The 16,639-nt window shown below is 58.4% G+C and overlaps 5 protein-coding genes across 9 annotated transcripts; all 5 read left to right on the top strand.

The window, feature by feature from the left end:
* Nucleotides 1-258: 258 nt before the first annotated feature.
* Nucleotides 259-6,208, top strand: ABB37_02214 (putative mitochondrial ATP-binding cassette protein subfamily C, member 1, putative (ABCC1); the record flags this gene model as incomplete). 2 transcript variants are annotated; one of them, XM_015799087.1, is made up of 1 exon in its annotated part: nucleotides 259-6,208. In XM_015799087.1, exon 1 carries the CDS (start codon nucleotides 1,547-1,549, stop codon nucleotides 6,206-6,208), a length of 4,662 nt encoding a protein of 1,553 aa, XP_015662565.1. In that variant the 5' UTR covers nucleotides 259-1,546. The 2 variants fall into 2 exon arrangements, with proteins under 2 accessions (XP_015662565.1, XP_015662564.1); XM_015799086.1 differs by having other exon boundaries at nucleotides 262-6,208.
* Nucleotides 6,209-7,048: 840 nt separating this feature from the next.
* ABB37_02213 (putative mitochondrial ATP-binding cassette protein subfamily C, member 1, putative (ABCC1)) lies at nucleotides 7,049-12,483 on the top strand (the record flags this gene model as incomplete). The annotated part of the gene is made up of 1 exon (XM_015799085.1): nucleotides 7,049-12,483. The coding sequence occupies exon 1, from the start codon at nucleotides 7,723-7,725 to the stop codon at nucleotides 12,481-12,483; it is 4,761 nt and encodes a 1,586-aa protein (XP_015662563.1). The 5' UTR covers nucleotides 7,049-7,722.
* Nucleotides 12,484-13,134: 651 nt separating this feature from the next.
* ABB37_02212 (putative mitochondrial hypothetical protein) lies at nucleotides 13,135-13,732 on the top strand (the record flags this gene model as incomplete). 2 transcript variants are annotated; one of them, XM_015799084.1, is made up of 1 exon in its annotated part: nucleotides 13,135-13,732. In XM_015799084.1, exon 1 carries the CDS (start codon nucleotides 13,331-13,333, stop codon nucleotides 13,730-13,732), a length of 402 nt encoding a protein of 133 aa, XP_015662562.1. In that variant the 5' UTR covers nucleotides 13,135-13,330. The 2 variants fall into 2 exon arrangements, with proteins under 2 accessions (XP_015662562.1, XP_015662561.1); XM_015799083.1 differs by having other exon boundaries at nucleotides 13,158-13,732.
* Nucleotides 13,733-14,192: 460 nt separating this feature from the next.
* ABB37_02211 (putative mitochondrial hypothetical protein) lies at nucleotides 14,193-15,017 on the top strand (the record flags this gene model as incomplete). 2 transcript variants are annotated; one of them, XM_015799082.1, is made up of 1 exon in its annotated part: nucleotides 14,193-15,017. In XM_015799082.1, exon 1 carries the CDS (start codon nucleotides 14,382-14,384, stop codon nucleotides 15,015-15,017), a length of 636 nt encoding a protein of 211 aa, XP_015662560.1. In that variant the 5' UTR covers nucleotides 14,193-14,381. The 2 variants fall into 2 exon arrangements, with proteins under 2 accessions (XP_015662560.1, XP_015662559.1); XM_015799081.1 differs by having other exon boundaries at nucleotides 14,231-15,017.
* Nucleotides 15,018-15,504: 487 nt separating this feature from the next.
* Nucleotides 15,505-16,228, top strand: ABB37_02210 (hypothetical protein; the record flags this gene model as incomplete). Of its 2 annotated transcripts, none has more annotated exons than XM_015799080.1 (1): nucleotides 15,505-16,228. In XM_015799080.1, the coding sequence occupies exon 1, from the start codon at nucleotides 15,878-15,880 to the stop codon at nucleotides 16,226-16,228; it is 351 nt and encodes a 116-aa protein (XP_015662558.1). In that variant the 5' UTR covers nucleotides 15,505-15,877. The 2 variants fall into 2 exon arrangements, with proteins under 2 accessions (XP_015662558.1, XP_015662557.1); XM_015799079.1 differs by having other exon boundaries at nucleotides 15,516-16,228.
* Nucleotides 16,229-16,639: the final 411 nt, after the last annotated feature.

The raw sequence follows: 16,639 nt of genomic DNA, 5'->3' as shown, positions 1-16,639 counted from the left end.
TCTGCGGTTCACTCCCGCGTTGTTTGAACCTTCACTGGCCTCCACGCTCCCATTGCCTGATGGAGGCTAGAAAACGGCAAAGCGCGTCTCGCCTCCTCTTTGAAGCTGAGAGGGGGTCATTTTTGGCAGGTTCTTTAATCGCTGCTTTCTTTTTTAAAGGCAACCTCTTCTACTCTTCTACCCATCTACTCATCTACTCCCCCCTCCCTCCTCCCATCGACGCGTTGCGCATTGTGGTCGTGCACACGCGTGCCATGAGAAGCATGCACGAACTCACGCGCTGAAGATCTGCCTCTCTCTTTCACAGACCCACACATCTATCTTCACAGCACTGACGTACAGCTGTTGGATGAGCCTGGGATCTTCAAAAGCCTTTCTTACCAAGCCTACTACTCCTCACTTTCTCGCACGATCTCTTTCTGAGTTACACCCTGCGGTAATCAAAAGCAGCGCTTTTTGTTGTTCTTATTTTTGTTTTTTTACAAGTAAAGGAAATCGAAAATACACATAAATAAATATATATATTAACTTTACACCGAACGGCACTCCACGCAACGAGGACACGCCGCAGATACAGGTGTTTTGGGCACAAAGAAACGGTTACCGTATCTCGCACCTTCTTTTTACTTTTTTTCCCGCTTCTTTCTTTGTACTGTTAATTCGTTATTGCGAACCACTCATCGTATTTCACGGCGTACGTGTTCCACGTGCTGAAGTTGTGGGTGTGTGCGCCTGTGTCCCCCTAAAAAAAGGAAACAATAACAAAGCGCAACGTCACCTGTTTTACAACACAACACAGTAGATTGTTTTCTTTGCTTTCAAGTAGCTGCTTTTCGTGCTCTTCACAAAACAGTCGGCAGAGATACTGCAATATCTTTTTCGCATTATTAAAAGAAAGAAAAACGTCTAAACCCCAACAAATACCCCCACAACCACATTTTCTTAGGCACAGTACGCACTCCGTCTATTTCACTGTTTGGAGGACTATTTCCACCCGCCGGTTTCGCTGTGTGTGCTGTGTAGATCGCTGCTTCCTTCCTCCACCTCAGCGCGACTGCTATACTCGAGTTCTGGCCTCTTTGTTTTTCCTTTGCTTGTCTTTCTCTGCTTTGCCTTCTACCGTTCTTTATTCTTCTTTTTTCTGCTTTCAGCTGTCGTAGTGCGTCTTCTCTCGTCCTCTCCTCTGTCGCTTGTGTGTCATCTTGGCTGCAGTCACGGCCAAGTCCGTCCTATTCTGGGTAGTGGAAGTAGAGGGAGTGAAAGAAGTCTTGTTCCTTCATCAGCGCCACCGCTGTAGTTTTGAGACTGCTATTATTATTTACAAGCGTACGACGGACTGAGCCTCCTCAGTTCTCTCTTTTTGTTTTGTCTGTGCCAGTCCACTTCTCCGTCTTGGGGGAGGCGTTGCTGCTCTTCGCCCTCATTTGCTGCCGCATTGGTGTGTCCCGTTGAATCGGCGTTGATGCCGCATTTCTGATTGGACGTTTCTGACACCTTTCTTTTTGTTCATCTTTGGTGCAGACCAGGTAGGACGCCTCGTCCCTCGATGAACGCGGAGCTGCCGGCAGAGATGCAGGCGATGTCGACCAACCCCGCCAAGGTGCGGCACCACGCCGACCCTCTGCACGACTACCGCAGCGAGCACGTGAAGCTGCAGGAGAAGTTGGCGGAGATGTGGGGAGCGGAGGAGCCCTACACCCCCGTGGTGGAGGAGACCGGGTCGTTCTTTCAGCGCTACTATTATTCGTGGGTGTACAAGACTGTGCTGCTGGCCTCGAAAGAAAAGTTGAAGAAACATGTACTGCCGCCGCCCACGAGGGACTGTCGCGCGCACGAGTGCGGAAAGCGGATTTCGCGCAGCATTCAGAAGGCGATGTACGCGCGCAACGCGTGGAACTGCATGGTGGGGACGGCGGTGGTGAGCACCCTCGACCCCGCGAGCCGTGGCGTGCTGCGGTGGGTGGGTGTGCCGCAGCAGGGCGGGTACACGCGCATGATGGCGGGCGTGGAGTGGAGCGTGCCGCCTGCGGTGCGCACGGCTGCCCGCGGCGACGACAGCGCCGTGTCGCCCTTCTTCGACGGCGTGGTGCACGGCGAGCACCTCTTCACGCCGGAGCACAGCGACATGTCGACGCTGGAGGAGGTGACGCAGGTCAACCTGGACTTCTACTGCCGCGGCGGGGTGGTGGCCATTCCAACCCCGCACAACGTGCCCCTCGTTCGCATTCTCGCCACCGATCTGTCGTACTACCTCCTCATGCAAAACCCGTTTCTTTTCATCAGCAACGTCTGCACTATCGCGATGCCGCTGATGTTGAAGAAGTTCGTGCTCTACCTGAGCGCTGAGGAGCACACGTGGCGTGCCGGCTTGGGCCTGGTGGTCGCCATTTTCGTGCTCCAGGCTGTCCAGAGCGTGTGCGTGCACCGCTACAACTTTCTATCCATCAAGGGTGGCGCCCAACTCCGTGCCGCGCTCAGCACGGTTGTGTTTGAAAAGTGTTTGATTATCTCTTCCAAGTCCCTCGCACAGCCGGAGATGAACGCCGGCCGCATCATCAACATGGTCAGCACCGATGTCGAGCGTTCCTACTTTTTCATGCAGTTTTGTATGGCCTTCTGGAGCAGTCCAATGATGCTGGTGCTCGCGTTGCTTCAGCTGTACGAGTTGGTAGGCTGGTGCACCATCGTTGCCGTCGTGGCCTTCCTAGCAGTGCTGCCCCTCAACGGGCGCCTTGTCATGCAGATGCGCAACGCACGGCGGAATCTGAGTAAGGCCACGGATATCCGCGTGAAGGGAGCGAACGAGTTCTTCTCCGGCATCCGTATCGCGAAGTTCATGACGTGGGAGCCGCGCTTTATCGCCAACATCGAGGCAAAGCGGGAGACGGAGATCTTTTTCCTTAAACGAATTCAATACACGCGGGTGGCAACGACCTTTCTCAACAGTGCCACGCCGATGGTGATGGTGGCGCTCGTCTTCACCTTGTACTACGCGACGGGGAATGAGCTCACCGCAACGGTGGTGTTCCCCACCATTGCGCTGCTAGGAATTCTCAAGCAACCCTTCCAGCAGATTCCCTTCGTCTTCACGATGATGGTGCAGTTCTTCATCGCCATGGGCCGTATCAGCAAGTTTCTCGAGTGCGACAACGCGGCGTGCTCCACCGTGCAGGACATCGAGGACTACTTCAAGGAACAGCACGAGCACACAACGGCGTGCCAGCTTGCCGCGGTGCTCGAGAACGTGGACGTGACGGCGTACGTGCCGGTGAAGCTGCCGTTCGCCCCGAAGATCAAGACACCGCTGATCCCTCGCATGCTGCGCATGATGTGCTGCGGGAAGTGCAAACCGACGAGGCGCCACCCCGCGCCAGCGGATGTGGTGGAGGGGGAGGCCCGAATAGGGTCTCCAGCAGGTTCACCGGGTGGAGGAGAGGAGGGGAGAGGCGCACCAAACATGAACGCGGAAGAGTATTTCGAACTCGAAAACAAGGTGCTGCTCCGCGACGTCTCGGTCGCGGTGCCGAAGGGGAAGCTGACGCTGGTGCTTGGCGCGACGGGCAGCGGCAAGTCGACGCTGCTGCAGTCGCTGCTGTCGCAGTTCGAGCTGACGCAGGGCCGGATCTGGACGGAGAAGAGCATCGCGTACGTGCCGCAGCAGCCGTGGATCATGAACGCGACGGTGCGCGGCAACATCCTGTTCTTCGACGAGGAGGAGGAGAGCCGGCTGGGCGAGGCGATCCGCGTGAGCCAGCTGCAGACGGACTTGCAGCTGCTGGGCTCGGGCCTCGAGACGGAGATCGGCGAGAAGGGTGTGAACCTGAGCGGTGGGCAGAAGGCGCGCGTGAGCCTTGCGCGTGCTGTGTACGCCAACCGCGAGGTGTACCTGCTGGACGACCCGCTGTCTGCGCTGGACGCGCACGTTGGGGAGCGCGTTGTGGACGACTGCTTCCTCGGCGCTTTGGCCGGGAAGACGCGTGTGCTGGCGTCGCACCAGATGCACGTTGTGCCCAAGGCGGACTACGTCATTGCGCTGGGGCACGGCAGCGTGGAGTTCAGCGGGAGCAGCGCGGACTTCATGCGCAGTCCAATTTTTGCCTCCATGGAGGCGGAGCCCAAGGCTGAAACAAAAGTCGCTCTTCGCGAGGCGCGTGAGTCAAAGGTGGCAACGACGATGCCGGGGGCGTCGGTGAGCGGGTGCACCCCAACGCTGGAGACGCCGACGGCGGAGAAGGAGTCGTGCTCACACGAGGCTGCCGTGGCGGATGACAATGGCGAGAACGGCGATGGCGCGGCGAAGGAGGCGACGGGCCGGCTGACGACGAGAGAAGAAAAGGCTCGTGGGTCTGTGCCGTGGTCCACCTACATGGCGTACTTCCGGTTCTGCGGCGGTGGTCACGTGGCCCTCGCGGTGGTGGGGATCTTCTTTGTGACGGAGCTCCTCTCTGTGTCGAGCAGCCTGTGGCTCTCGCTCTGGTCCACGGATCACTTCGGCTGGGCGACGCCGAACTATCTGATTGTCTATCTCGTGTTGGTGGTCGTGGGCTCTGCCAGCACCCCGTTGCGGCTGTCCTTTACCTTCACGGCTATGCGGCGCGGTTGCATTGGGATGCACCGTAAACTCCTCCGCACCGTCGCCACCGGCACGACGGAGTTCTTCGACAGGACGCCGATGGGCCGTTTAATGAGCCGCTTCTCGCGCGACATCGACATGATTGATAACGGGGTTCAGATGACACTGCAGAACACGTTGGAGTGCTTCTTCTCGATTGCCTCGTCCATGCTGATCACCGTGTTCTCTCAGCCACTGGTAATTCTCGTGCTGCTCCCCGCCGGCTTCTTCTACTACCGTCTGATGATCTTCTACAACGCAGCAAACCGCGAGACACGGCGGTACACAAGTGTGATGAAGACGCCGGTGTTTACGCTTCTGACGGAGCTAATCGCAGGTGTGGAGACGATCACCGCGTTTGACAAGTCTGCGGTGGTGATGCAGGAAGCCCTGAAGCGACTCGACGTGGTTTCCTCCTGCGCGGTGCTGGAGAACGCGCTGCGGCAGTGGGTGGCGGTGCGGATTGAGTTCCTCTCCAACGTCATCGTCACGTCGATCGCCTTCGCGGGCGTGCTTGCCTGCATGACGCGCTTTGGAAGCTCCAACGTGGGCCTCGTTTCTCTCTCGCTGACCATGGCGATGCAGACCACGGGTCAGCTCAACTGGCTGGTGCGCATGGCGGCAGCAGCGGAGGCGGACATGAACAGCGTCGAGCGCATTCAGTACTACATCCAACACACACCGACGGAGGCGATGCCCACCCTTGACAAGGAGACCGACGCCTTGGAGAAGCACAGTGGCGTCGAAGCGGGTGCGACGGACACGGTGGTGATTGAGTCCGTCAGCCCCACCGCTGCCGCACCGCACGTCGTGAGGGCCGGCGCGCTCACCTTGGACCACGTGCAGATGCGGTACCGCGAGGGGCTGCCGCTTGTGCTGCGCGACGTGAGCTTCTCCATCGCGCCGCGCGAGAAGGTGGGCGTTGTGGGCCGCACGGGGAGCGGGAAGTCGACGCTGCTGCTGACGTTCATGCGGATGGTGGACATCTGCGGCGGCGAGATCCGCGTGGACGGGCGCGCGCTGGGGTCGTACGGGCTGCGCGAGCTGCGGCGGCACTTCTCGATGATCCCGCAGGACCCCGTGCTGTTCGACGGGACGGTGCGGCTGAACGTGGACCCGTTCCTGGAGGCGTCGTCCGCGGAGGTGTGGCACGCGCTGGAGCTGGTGGGGCTGCGCGAGCGCGTTGCGTCGGAGACGGAGGGGATCGACGGGCGCGTGCTGGAGGGCGGGTCGAACTTCAGCGTTGGGCAGCGGCAGTTGATGTGCATGGCGCGCGCGCTGCTGAAGAAGGGCAGCGGGTTCATCCTGATGGACGAGGCGACGGCGAACATCGACCCCGCGCTTGACCGGCAGATCCAGACGACGGTGATGAGCGCGTTCGCCGAGTACACGGTGATCACGATTGCGCACCGGCTGCACACGGTGGCGCAGTACGACAAGATCATCGTGATGGACCACGGCGTGGTGGCGGAGATGGGCAGCCCGCGCGAGCTGGTGATGGACCGGCAGTCGGTCTTCCGTGGGATGGTGGAGGCGATGGGCACCGACGGTGTTTCTGGTTTTATTTCTCTCGTGGGCGGCGTCGTGGCTACCTAACTACTGCTGCCCTCTTTTTCATGTTTCTTCGGTCTGGTCTGCTTAGCGATAGTAGTAAATGGAGACGTGAACGCCTAGATCATCGACGAGGTGTGCGACCCGCTTTAATGGTTTTCTTTGTTGCCTTCACAGGGCCACCTCGCAGCGTTTTGTTTTCGTTGAAGATGTGAGCCGCGACGGTGACCACCCTCGTTGCTGGAGGGAGTCCTGTTGGGTGTGCAAGGGACGATAGTGCAGTTCGGCAGTTCTTATGAACGTTATGTGTACTCTAGTAGATGGGTCACGCGTACAACCCGTTCCCCCCCCCCTCCCCCCACCGTAGCGAGTAAGCGGCTCCTGTGCATGGTGTTACGCTTACAAGAAGAACAGAGATGCAATTTGTTTTCTTTGGGCGCGATGCTGTGTGTATGAAGGAGGCACTTTGGCCTGATCTCTCCGTCGCGTTGAATGCCCACTGTGAAGAGAGCCGATCTCAACTTCGATGGTCGTCGGTGAGGCCACTCGCGGAAAGTGCGGATACCCGTGTTTTCCAAGGAGGGAACAAACTTGACGACAAGGAGCTGTCCACTGTGCGCAACACTGTTTCCACAGGTTTTGTGTATATATATAAGAAATGAGGCTCTATTGACTGAGAGGAGACTTCCTTCTCCGGGCCTTTCAGTATGCCGAAAACGGCACAAGAGAGAGTGTCTCATGGGCTGCCTGTTGACCTTGTCTCAGCGCCTGCACCGTTGATGAAATACACTTCGCTCTACCCTTCCTCCTCGTTGCTCCTTGCTAACCCTCTTTTCCATCTTTCTTCTCTTCGTCTTCGCCGACTTTGCGTTGGTGATTTCCATAGCTGGAAGTCGGCACCAACGCGGCTTCTCTTGGTGCATCGAATCCTTCCAGTGAGTCTGTCTTGGCTCTGTTCTGCATCTTCTTTTGTAAGGCGGTAGACTGCAAAGGGGAAAGCAGCTGAAAAGAGAAAAGGAAAATCATTGCCGTTTCCTCGCAGGCGGAGAGGCGAATACACATAGGTTTGCCCTCGTGAGCGCAACGCGCTTGCCTGCTCGAGAATTGGTTGATTCCTGTTGTTTGCTCATGCGCTGCTTGTTCTTCCTAGCAGCTTCTCCACAAACACCAAAAACTGTATTTCCTCCGATATATATTTTGTGAGGGACAACGAGAATAATCTTTAATAATAAGACGCCCGGACACTTCAGAAGGGAGAACCGATCACACCCGCAGTACAGACGCACGCCCGCCTAACGGCAGCTTCCTCTTGATTGTGTGCTTTTCCTGCTCGTCATCCGCATGTAACGACACTAATCGTACTCTAGTGTTGCACTTATTGATTTATTCGGCTATAGTGTCGAGCTCGTGGGGCCGCCGCCTCGTATTAACTCGGTCTGATTGAGAGTAGCTGGTGGCTATTATCTTTTGTTGTGTGTGTGTGCTGCAGCGTCGATTCACTCCTTTGCCTTCCTGCTATCAGTGATATCCTCTGCTGTTTAGCGTAAACAGAGGCAAAGATGCAGTCGGAGGAGCCACGCAAGTACGACTCGCCGTTTGCGGAGCGCTTAGCAAAACCGAAGCAAACGCCCTCGCAGGCACGCTGCGCCGCAGGCGAAGGAGAGACGGATGTGGAGCGGCAGCGGAGTGCCGCGCTGGACGAGCAAGATGCCTTTTACCAGCGCCTCACTGAGCTGTGGGGGCCGCGGGAGCCCTACGTCGAGTGCGACGAGGACCGCGCGTCCTTCTTCGCACGGATGTGGTACACCTTCATCTACCCTAGCGTGCTGCTCGCGTCGAAGGAGAATTTGGCCAACGGCCAGCTGCCGCCACCCACAAAGGACGTGCGAACACACGAATGTGGTCACCTGCTTTCACGGGGTGTACAGCGTGCCCTGAATGACCGCAACGCGTGGAACTGCATGGTGGGGACGGCGGTGGTGAGCACACTCGACCCCGTGAGCCGTGGCGTGCTGCGGTGGGTGGGTGTGCCGCAGCAGGGCGGGTACACACGCATGATGGCGGGCGTGGAGTGGAGCGTGCCGCCTGCGGTGCGCACGGCTGCCCGCGGCGACGACAGCGCCGTGTCGCCCTTCTTCGACGGCGTGGTGCACGGCGAGCACCTCTTCACGCCGGAGCACAGCGACATGTCGACGCTGGAGGAGGTGTCGCAGGTGCGTTTGCTCTCGACCAACGGGACGCCGCTGTCGGAGGCGCAGCTGCCCACGCCACGCCGCCTCTCCCTCACTCGCTGCCTCATCGGTTCTCTGCCTGGCTACTTCTGGTGGCAGTTTATCTTTAAATTTGTCGGCGACATCTGCACCCTCGCGGTCCCGTTTCTGCTGAAGCTGTTTGTCGGCTTCATTGAAGAGCGCAACAAGAGTTGGCCCTACGGCATGTTTCTTGTCGTGGCGTTCTTCGTCACGCAGATGGTGCAGAGCACGAGCCTGCACCGTTTTTATTACGTCAGCATTAAAGGTGGGCTGCAGTACCGCTCCGCCCTGAACAGCCTAATCTTCGAGAAGTGCTTCACCATCTCCAGTAAGGCACAGGCGCAGCCGGAGATGAATACGGGCCGCATCATCAACATGGTCAGCACTGACACGGAGCAGGCAAACCAGTTTCTTCAATACTGCATGTACATCTGGAGTAGTCCGATGGTGTTTCTCGTCTCCATTGTCTTCCTCAGCCGCTTAGTCGGTTGGTGCTCTCTCATGGCGCTCGTGGCGCTGTTGATGACGCTGCCCGTCAACGCGTGGATCATGAAGTGGCAGATGACTGCGCGGCAGAAGCTGGTGAAGGCGACCGATGCTCGCGTAAAGGCCACCAACGAGTTCTTCTCCGGCATCCGTATCGCGAAGTTCATGACGTGGGAGCCGCGCTTTATCGCCAACATCGAGGCAAAGCGCGCAAACGAGGTGTCCTACTTGAAACAGGTGCAGTACAGTAGCGTCTGCGTCTCCTTCATCGCGATGGCCACTCCGCAGATTATGATTGCGGCCGTATTCATCGTGTATTACTTCCTTGGGCACGAGCTCACGGCCACTATTGTCTACCCCACGATTTCGCTGCTCGGCATTATTCGCATGCCCTTTAACATGCTGCCGTTCGTCTTCACGGTCACGGTGCAGTACGTTGTTGCCATTGCGCGTATCAGCAAGTTTCTCGAGTGCGACAACGCGGCGTGCTCCACCGTGCAGGACATCGAGGACTACTTCAAGGAACAGCACGAGCACACAACGGCGTGCCAGCTTGCCGCGGTGCTCGAGAACGTGGACGTGACGGCGTACGTGCCGGTGAAGCTGCCGTTCGCCCCGAAGATCAAGACACCGCTGATCCCTCGCATGCTGCGCATGATGTGCTGCGGGAAGTGCAAACCGACGAGGCGCCACCCCGCGCCAGCGGATGTGGTGGAGGGGGAGGCCCGAATAGGGTCTCCAGCAGGTTCACCGGGTGGAGGAGAGGAGGGGAGAGGCGCACCAAACATGAACGCGGAAGAGTATTTCGAACTCGAAAACAAGGTGCTGCTCCGCGACGTCTCGGTCGCGGTGCCGAAGGGGAAGCTGACGCTGGTGCTTGGCGCGACGGGCAGCGGCAAGTCGACGCTGCTGCAGTCGCTGCTGTCGCAGTTCGAGCTGACGCAGGGCCGGATCTGGACGGAGAAGAGCATCGCGTACGTGCCGCAGCAGCCGTGGATCATGAACGCGACGGTGCGCGGCAACATCCTGTTCTTCGACGAGGAGGAGGAGAGCCGGCTGGGCGAGGCGATCCGCGTGAGCCAGCTGCAGACGGACTTGCAGCTGCTGGGCTCGGGCCTCGAGACGGAGATCGGCGAGAAGGGTGTGAACCTGAGCGGTGGGCAGAAGGCGCGCGTGAGCCTTGCGCGTGCTGTGTACGCCAACCGCGAGGTGTACCTGCTGGACGACCCGCTGTCTGCGCTGGACGCGCACGTTGGGGAGCGCGTTGTGGACGACTGCTTCCTCGGCGCTTTGGCCGGGAAGACGCGTGTGCTGGCGACGCACCAGATGCACGTTGTGCCCAAGGCGGACTACGTCATTGCGCTGGGGCACGGCAGCGTGGAGTTCAGCGGGAGCAGCGCGGACTTCATGCGCAGTCCAGTGCACTCACAGATGGTTGCTGCGGAGGCGGAGGACGAAGCCGCGAACAAAGGTAAGACTGCACCGGCAGATGAGGTAGAGGTGGCGGAGGCGTCAACGGTGGCCGCTGTTGGAGCGGCGACAGCGAGCAGCATGGCGGAGGACACGGCCTCCGAACTGGGCAGCACGCACAGCACGCTGCATACGGCCAAGACAGGAGACAAGGAAGGAGAGACGGAGGAGGCGGAGGCGGTGGTGGTGACGAAAGCACCGGAAATGGCCGCCCACCTTATGACGAAAGAGGAGAAGGCGTCAGGCACCGTCCCGTGGTCCACCTACCTCGAGTACTTCCACTTCTGCGGCGGTCGGTTGTGGATGACAGTAATCCTGGCGATGTTCGTCGTGACGGAGTTCTGTACCGTCGCGGCCCCGCTGTGGCTCTCGCTCTGGACGGCGAAGCGCTTTCGCATTGCAGACTCCGCGTACATGTGGGTGTACCTCGGCTGCGTGTTGCTGGGGACGCTGACGGTGCCCACGCGCTTCACCTTTTCTTTCGAGGCCATGCGGCGCGGTACGGTGGCGATGCACCACATCATGCTGCACAGCGTGTCGCGGGGCACGATGGAGTTCTTCGACACCACCCCCCTCGGCCGCATTTTGAATCGCTTCTCCCGTGACGTGGACGTCGCGGACAACAACCTGCCCATTTCGATGCTGCAGGTCATGAACTGCCTCTTTGCGCTTCTCTCCTCCACGATCATCACCTTCAGCACCCAGCCGCTCGTGCTGCTGGCCCTCGTGCCATGTGCGTACATTTACTGTCGCATTATGGTGTTTTACAACGCCGCAAACCGAGAAATTCGCCGCACGAGCAGTGTGGTGAAGTCGCCGCTCTTTTCGCTGCTGGGGGAGGTTCTGACGGGCAGCGCGACCATCTCCGCCTACGGCCGGACGACGGTCGTGATGAAGGAGGCCCTTCAACGGCTCGACCTCGTGTTCTCCTGTTCCTTGCTCGAGAACGCTGCCAATCGCTGGTTGGGTGTACGGGTAGAGCTGCTGAGCAACTGCGTGGTGACCGTCATTGTGCTGTTTGGTGTCTTGCGCACCCTCATTGGAGGCACGGAGGACTACTGGGTAGCGCTCGTGTCCTTGTCGCTAACGATGTCGACGCAGAGCACGGCAATCATGAACTGGCTGGTGCGGCAGGTCGCCAGCGCAGAAGCGGACATGAACAGCGTCGAGCGCATTCTCTACTACACTCGCGAGACACCCCAGGAAAGCATGCCTGACCTTGAGGGTGAAGTGGCGGCCTTGGAGAAGAAGGTGCATGGGTCCGTAGATGCCACCGGCACGGTGGTGATTGAGTCCGTCAGCCCCACCGCTGCCGCACCGCACGTCGTGAGGGCCGGCGCGCTCACCTTGGACCACGTGCAGATGCGGTACCGCGAGGGGCTGCCGCTTGTGCTGCGCGACGTGAGCTTCTCCATCGCGCCGCGCGAGAAGGTGGGCGTTGTGGGCCGCACGGGGAGCGGGAAGTCGACGCTGCTGCTGACGTTCATGCGGATGGTGGACATCTGCGGCGGCGAGATCCGCGTGGACGGGCGCGCGCTGGGGTCGTACGGGCTGCGCGAGCTGCGGCGGCACTTCTCGATGATCCCGCAGGACCCCGTGCTGTTCGACGGGACGGTGCGGCTGAACGTGGACCCGTTCCTGGAGGCGTCGTCCGCGGAGGTGTGGCACGCGCTGGAGCTGGTGGGGCTGCGCGAGCGCGTTGCGTCGGAGACGGAGGGGATCGACGGGCGCGTGCTGGAGGGCGGGTCGAACTTCAGCGTTGGGCAGCGGCAGTTGATGTGCATGGCGCGCGCGCTGCTGAAGAAGGGCAGCGGGTTCATCCTGATGGACGAGGCGACGGCGAACATCGACCCCGCGCTTGACCGGCAGATCCAGACGACGGTGATGAGCGCGTTCGCCGAGTACACGGTGATCACGATTGCGCACCGGCTGCACACGGTGGCGCAGTACGACAAGATCATCGTGATGGACCACGGCGTGGTGGCGGAGATGGGCAGCCCGCGCGAGCTGGTGATGGACCGGCAGTCGGTCTTCCGTGGGATGGTGGAGGCGATGGGCCGCAGCGAAGCGGCGCGTGTGATGCACGTGATGCTTGGCAATGGATGCACGTAGGAGCTTCCGCTGGTTTGTGGGGCATGCTGTGGAGGGTAGTGAGCTTTGTCTTTATCAAGAGAGAAATGCTCTTCTTGCTTCAGAACTTCTTCGTGACGGCGACGTTTGGAGGGCAGAGGAGCGTTGAAAGGTGGGGCTTTGCGGGAGTTCGCGTGCTGCCAACGATTGTTGCGGCGAGACGAGCGGTTTCGGAGTCCCCAAACCGCTGGACGCAGACGAAGCTGTATTTGTTTTATTCTCTATAGTTCCGGCCTTCTACGGGTGTTTGTGGTAGATTTCGCGTTCATCGTGGCGCTCGTAGAAGCTGGTATTTCATCTGTGGTCTCGTCGAGAGGAGAGGGTGAAACCACTTTCATAGAAGCAAGGAGATAACACCAGGAGGTCTGCATTATTGGGGAGCTGTTTTGTACGCCTCGGAAGGCGTTTAAAAGAAAGAAAACCCTGGCAAGTGAGACCACTTCTGTAGGCCTTCCTCGTTCTTCAGCTGCGATTCGGAGAGTTGTTGGTCAGCCGGTTGCGTTGAAAGCACCTGCCGGTTTACAGCACGATGGTTGCTCGTCTCCTTTTCTCTGAGCCAGACCCCCTTTCTTTTTCAATTATCGCTCTTCTCACCGTTTATTTGTTTTCATTTGCTTGTGCATTCGCTGTTGAGTAATGCCGTTGAAATGCTGGTAGCGTATCTCGCCATGCAAGTCAGAAGGTGCAGCAGGTAGAACATCGCTCCCTTTTCTCCTCTTGAGAATCCTCCCCGCAGAGGGACAGACGCTTCAATAATTGAAGACGCAACAACATTTTCTGTCCACTCAGTGACAGTTACTAGTATTATTGCTTCTCACTTTTTAGGCTTATGCTGTTAGTTTCTAGCTCCTGTGCCAGTCGGCTCGTGCGCCATACGGGTCCGTCGCGCCCTTTTGTTTCTATTATTTTTCCTTCCGCTGCTGCTGCGTCTCTTCGTTGTTTTCCGCTTTGTCGGCCTCGCGGTGCTGCGGCGGTGCGCACGCCTGCACGTCACTTCGGCAATGCGCCGTCACGCGTTCGTCCGGTGGAGACGTCGCCGGAGCACATGTGGCGGCAGAGCGAGCGCGAGACGAGCGCATCCGTCATCGTTGTCATTATGATTATTGTCCCGCTTTGGCTGTTTGCGCTCTCGGCCGAGTCGCAGGAAAGGAAGCGGGATGCCTTGCGGGCGTGGGCCCTGGCGCAGCGGGCGTCACACCAACCGACGGGGGCCGCGGAAGAAAAAGTGTGAGTTCTGGCTCAAACTGCCAAGAACAGGTGGGAGAGGATCGCACGTCTTGTCGTGCTGATGGGCACGAGAAGGGCCTTTGTATTTTTGAAACGACAGAACGGTTTTTTTTGTGTGGAGGTACAGGTGCTCCCTGCTTTGCTTTTGCTAGGAAGGACACTTCTTTGAGGAGAAGCCTCATCGCTCTCAACCGACTACAAAAAGATGCAACATCCACCGTTGGCAGTGGCGTTCAGCACTACGCAGCGTGTTGTGTGCTTTGCGTTTCTTTCCTTTTTTTTTTCGAGCTCGTGAATGCGTCTCGCTCAACGGCTTGTTGACAGATGCTCGGCGAGGTCGTCCTCCCGTCTCCATAAACGTGAACTGCGCTCCCGAAAAGGCGCTTGGCAAAAAAAAAAAGCAGTCCTGAAATTGGTTCTTTTCTTTTTTCCCCTTCCACCGTCTTTCACCTCGTCTGCTGCCAGTTTTGCTTTTTTCTTTGGGGATTCCCAAACGCACGAAGGTTGCGAACACAGAAGCCCAGGCTCACAGGCATCTGTGTGCTCCTCACTTACCACGTTGCATTTCGGTATCCACACACATCGCCCTGGAGTCTTTAACGCCTCTTCATCGTGCGAAACGCCTCGTGACCTTTCTTTTTTTGCCGAGCAGCATGCATCGAGCACCGCCTTCGCTTCTCCGCGGCACCGGCGCGTGCGTCGCTGTGCCGCACCGCTCCCTTACCCGCGGCATTCCCTACGCGCCGCAGGGCACCATTCAGGACTTTACCTCGTCTCCCCGACACGTGCAGCTGGCGAAGCTGCAGCACGATTTGGACAAGGCGGCGGGCCGGCCCCCGACGGGCCTCTACGACGGCCCCACCTTGACCACCCGCGACGGTCCGCAGCCGCTCTTCGCCAAAGGCACCGCCCGCAACCCGCGCTACGGCCCCTCCGTCCGCGGTGGCCCCTCCCCCCCGTTGCCGCACCTGCCGCACTTCAGCGTGCAGTCGGCCGCGAGGGAGCAGATGCTGCCGCCTCGCTCTGACAACTACCAGCAAGACCTCCGGCGCGACCCCTCGCAGGCGGGGACGCCGGAGCACATTGTGGCGGCTCGGCAACGCATCATGACGATGCAGAGCGACTCTTTTGGCGAGTCCCCGCGTGGAATGGTGGCGCCGCCGCCGCCGCTGGACCCCGACGCACCGCGGGAGTATCGCGCCCCACGCGTTCACCTCGATGACTCGTGGTGGATGCTGATGTGGGCCTTTGTCATCTTGTTTGTTCTTATGGCCAAGTTTGGCAAGTAGACTGGCGCCGTTGCATCTGGCTCTCGCCACGCATTGCGACGCCCAAACGTGTCTGAGGTGTACCTCTTATACATATAGGCGCGCCTTCGCAGTACTGAGCGCAGGCAGCTGGGAGCAGTGCAATCAGAAGTAATTTCCTCTGCGCGTTGCAGTCGAACGCGTTTCTTTCATGATAAAGAAGAAGAAAGACACGACAACGACTTAGTCTGATTTCATTGCCCCCTCCAACACGGAGTGAATACAAATATATGTTTGTACTCCTCCGTTGTTCACCCCATCTACGCCTCTGCGCTTGATAGATTTGTTTGAAGGTGCTGATGGCGACGGCGTTTCGCATTTGCGGTTCTTCTCGCCGTGGACTTTTTCCGGATGCGTGTGGGTGAAGTTTCTTCAATGCGGCGTTCTGCACTCCTCGCTTCCTTAGCCCAACTCCGTCTCTTCAATCGCTCTCTCTCTCTCTTTCCCGTCTTCGGACGTGAATGTCGCAGGTGTCCTTCAGTACGGAGGAAATACAAAAGCCACGATTCTTCCTCGCAAAGTCTACTCTTCTGTTGGGCGAACTCGCTCAGCCTCTCTCATCCGTTTTTGCGTAGTCCTCACGTTCTACATCCAGTTTGGAAGCTGCCCAAGACAAACAGCAGAAGAAGAAAATATGTTCGGGCACGCACTCTCGCTGGCCAGTCGTAGCGTCCATAGCGGAGGCCCCACAACACCGCTGCTGCAGCGCAAGCTGACGATGAGCAAGCGGCGGCTCATGATGAAGCAGCCGCACTACTGCAAAACGACCACATCGGGGCCGCTGTGCGTGATGCTCATGACGTTTGTCTGCTTTATGATTTACCGAGCGCGTTACTCGGAGGATGATGATAGCATGTTCCGTTGATGATGAACAGGGTCAGGAAAGCTGTCTGCCGCTTCACCCATCTTTCTTTCTCAAAGCGACGCGTGAGTTTCTCACAGGGAGTGAGATGAAGGTGCGCGCGGCGGCACAACGTTGGCGGCCACGCTGTGCCGCTCCCCACGCGTTGCTATTGGGCCGCGGCGCCGACGACGATGGAGGGCATCGTTTCAAAAGACAAGAGACCTTACGAGTTTCGACGACGGTCGTTTCGGGTAACAAACGTGAACTGTTTTTTTTTCTCTTCTCCCGACCTGATTTCGATATCTTCACAAGAAGCTGCTCCGTAATACGAAAGCACCCACGTAGATAATACTGAACTTGCCCATTCGACAGTTGGTGATGTGGCTCCGTTTAAGCGCAGCCCCGGCGAGTGCCACCGCTTTTCTTTTGCTCCCTTTAGTACTGCCTGTATTCCTGCCTTCGGTAGTCGCGCTGGCTCGTTTGGCTCCTCCACGTGAGCACGGCGCACCGTTCATATCCAACGCACCAACTCCGTCTCTTTTGCTCTGATTTTTCTGCCCTTTCTTCTACGTGCATCTCTCGTGGAAATGTGAATGTCTACGCCTGCCGCCGGAAGGCCTGTGGTCACGTACAACGCACGGGCTTCTGCCACTTTGTGAGGCGCGCAACGTGCGTGTGTGGGGCGCCATCACAATTCGCCAGACCTGCACGGCAGACTTCACGCATATATATATATATATATATATATATATATATATAT

This window comes from Leptomonas pyrrhocoris (genome assembly GCF_001293395.1).
Source record: "Leptomonas pyrrhocoris isolate H10 chromosome Unknown, whole genome shotgun sequence".
In the NCBI taxonomy this organism is placed as follows: domain Eukaryota; phylum Euglenozoa; class Kinetoplastea; order Trypanosomatida; family Trypanosomatidae; genus Leptomonas; species Leptomonas pyrrhocoris.
This window is presented reverse-complemented; position numbering and strand designations above follow the sequence as displayed.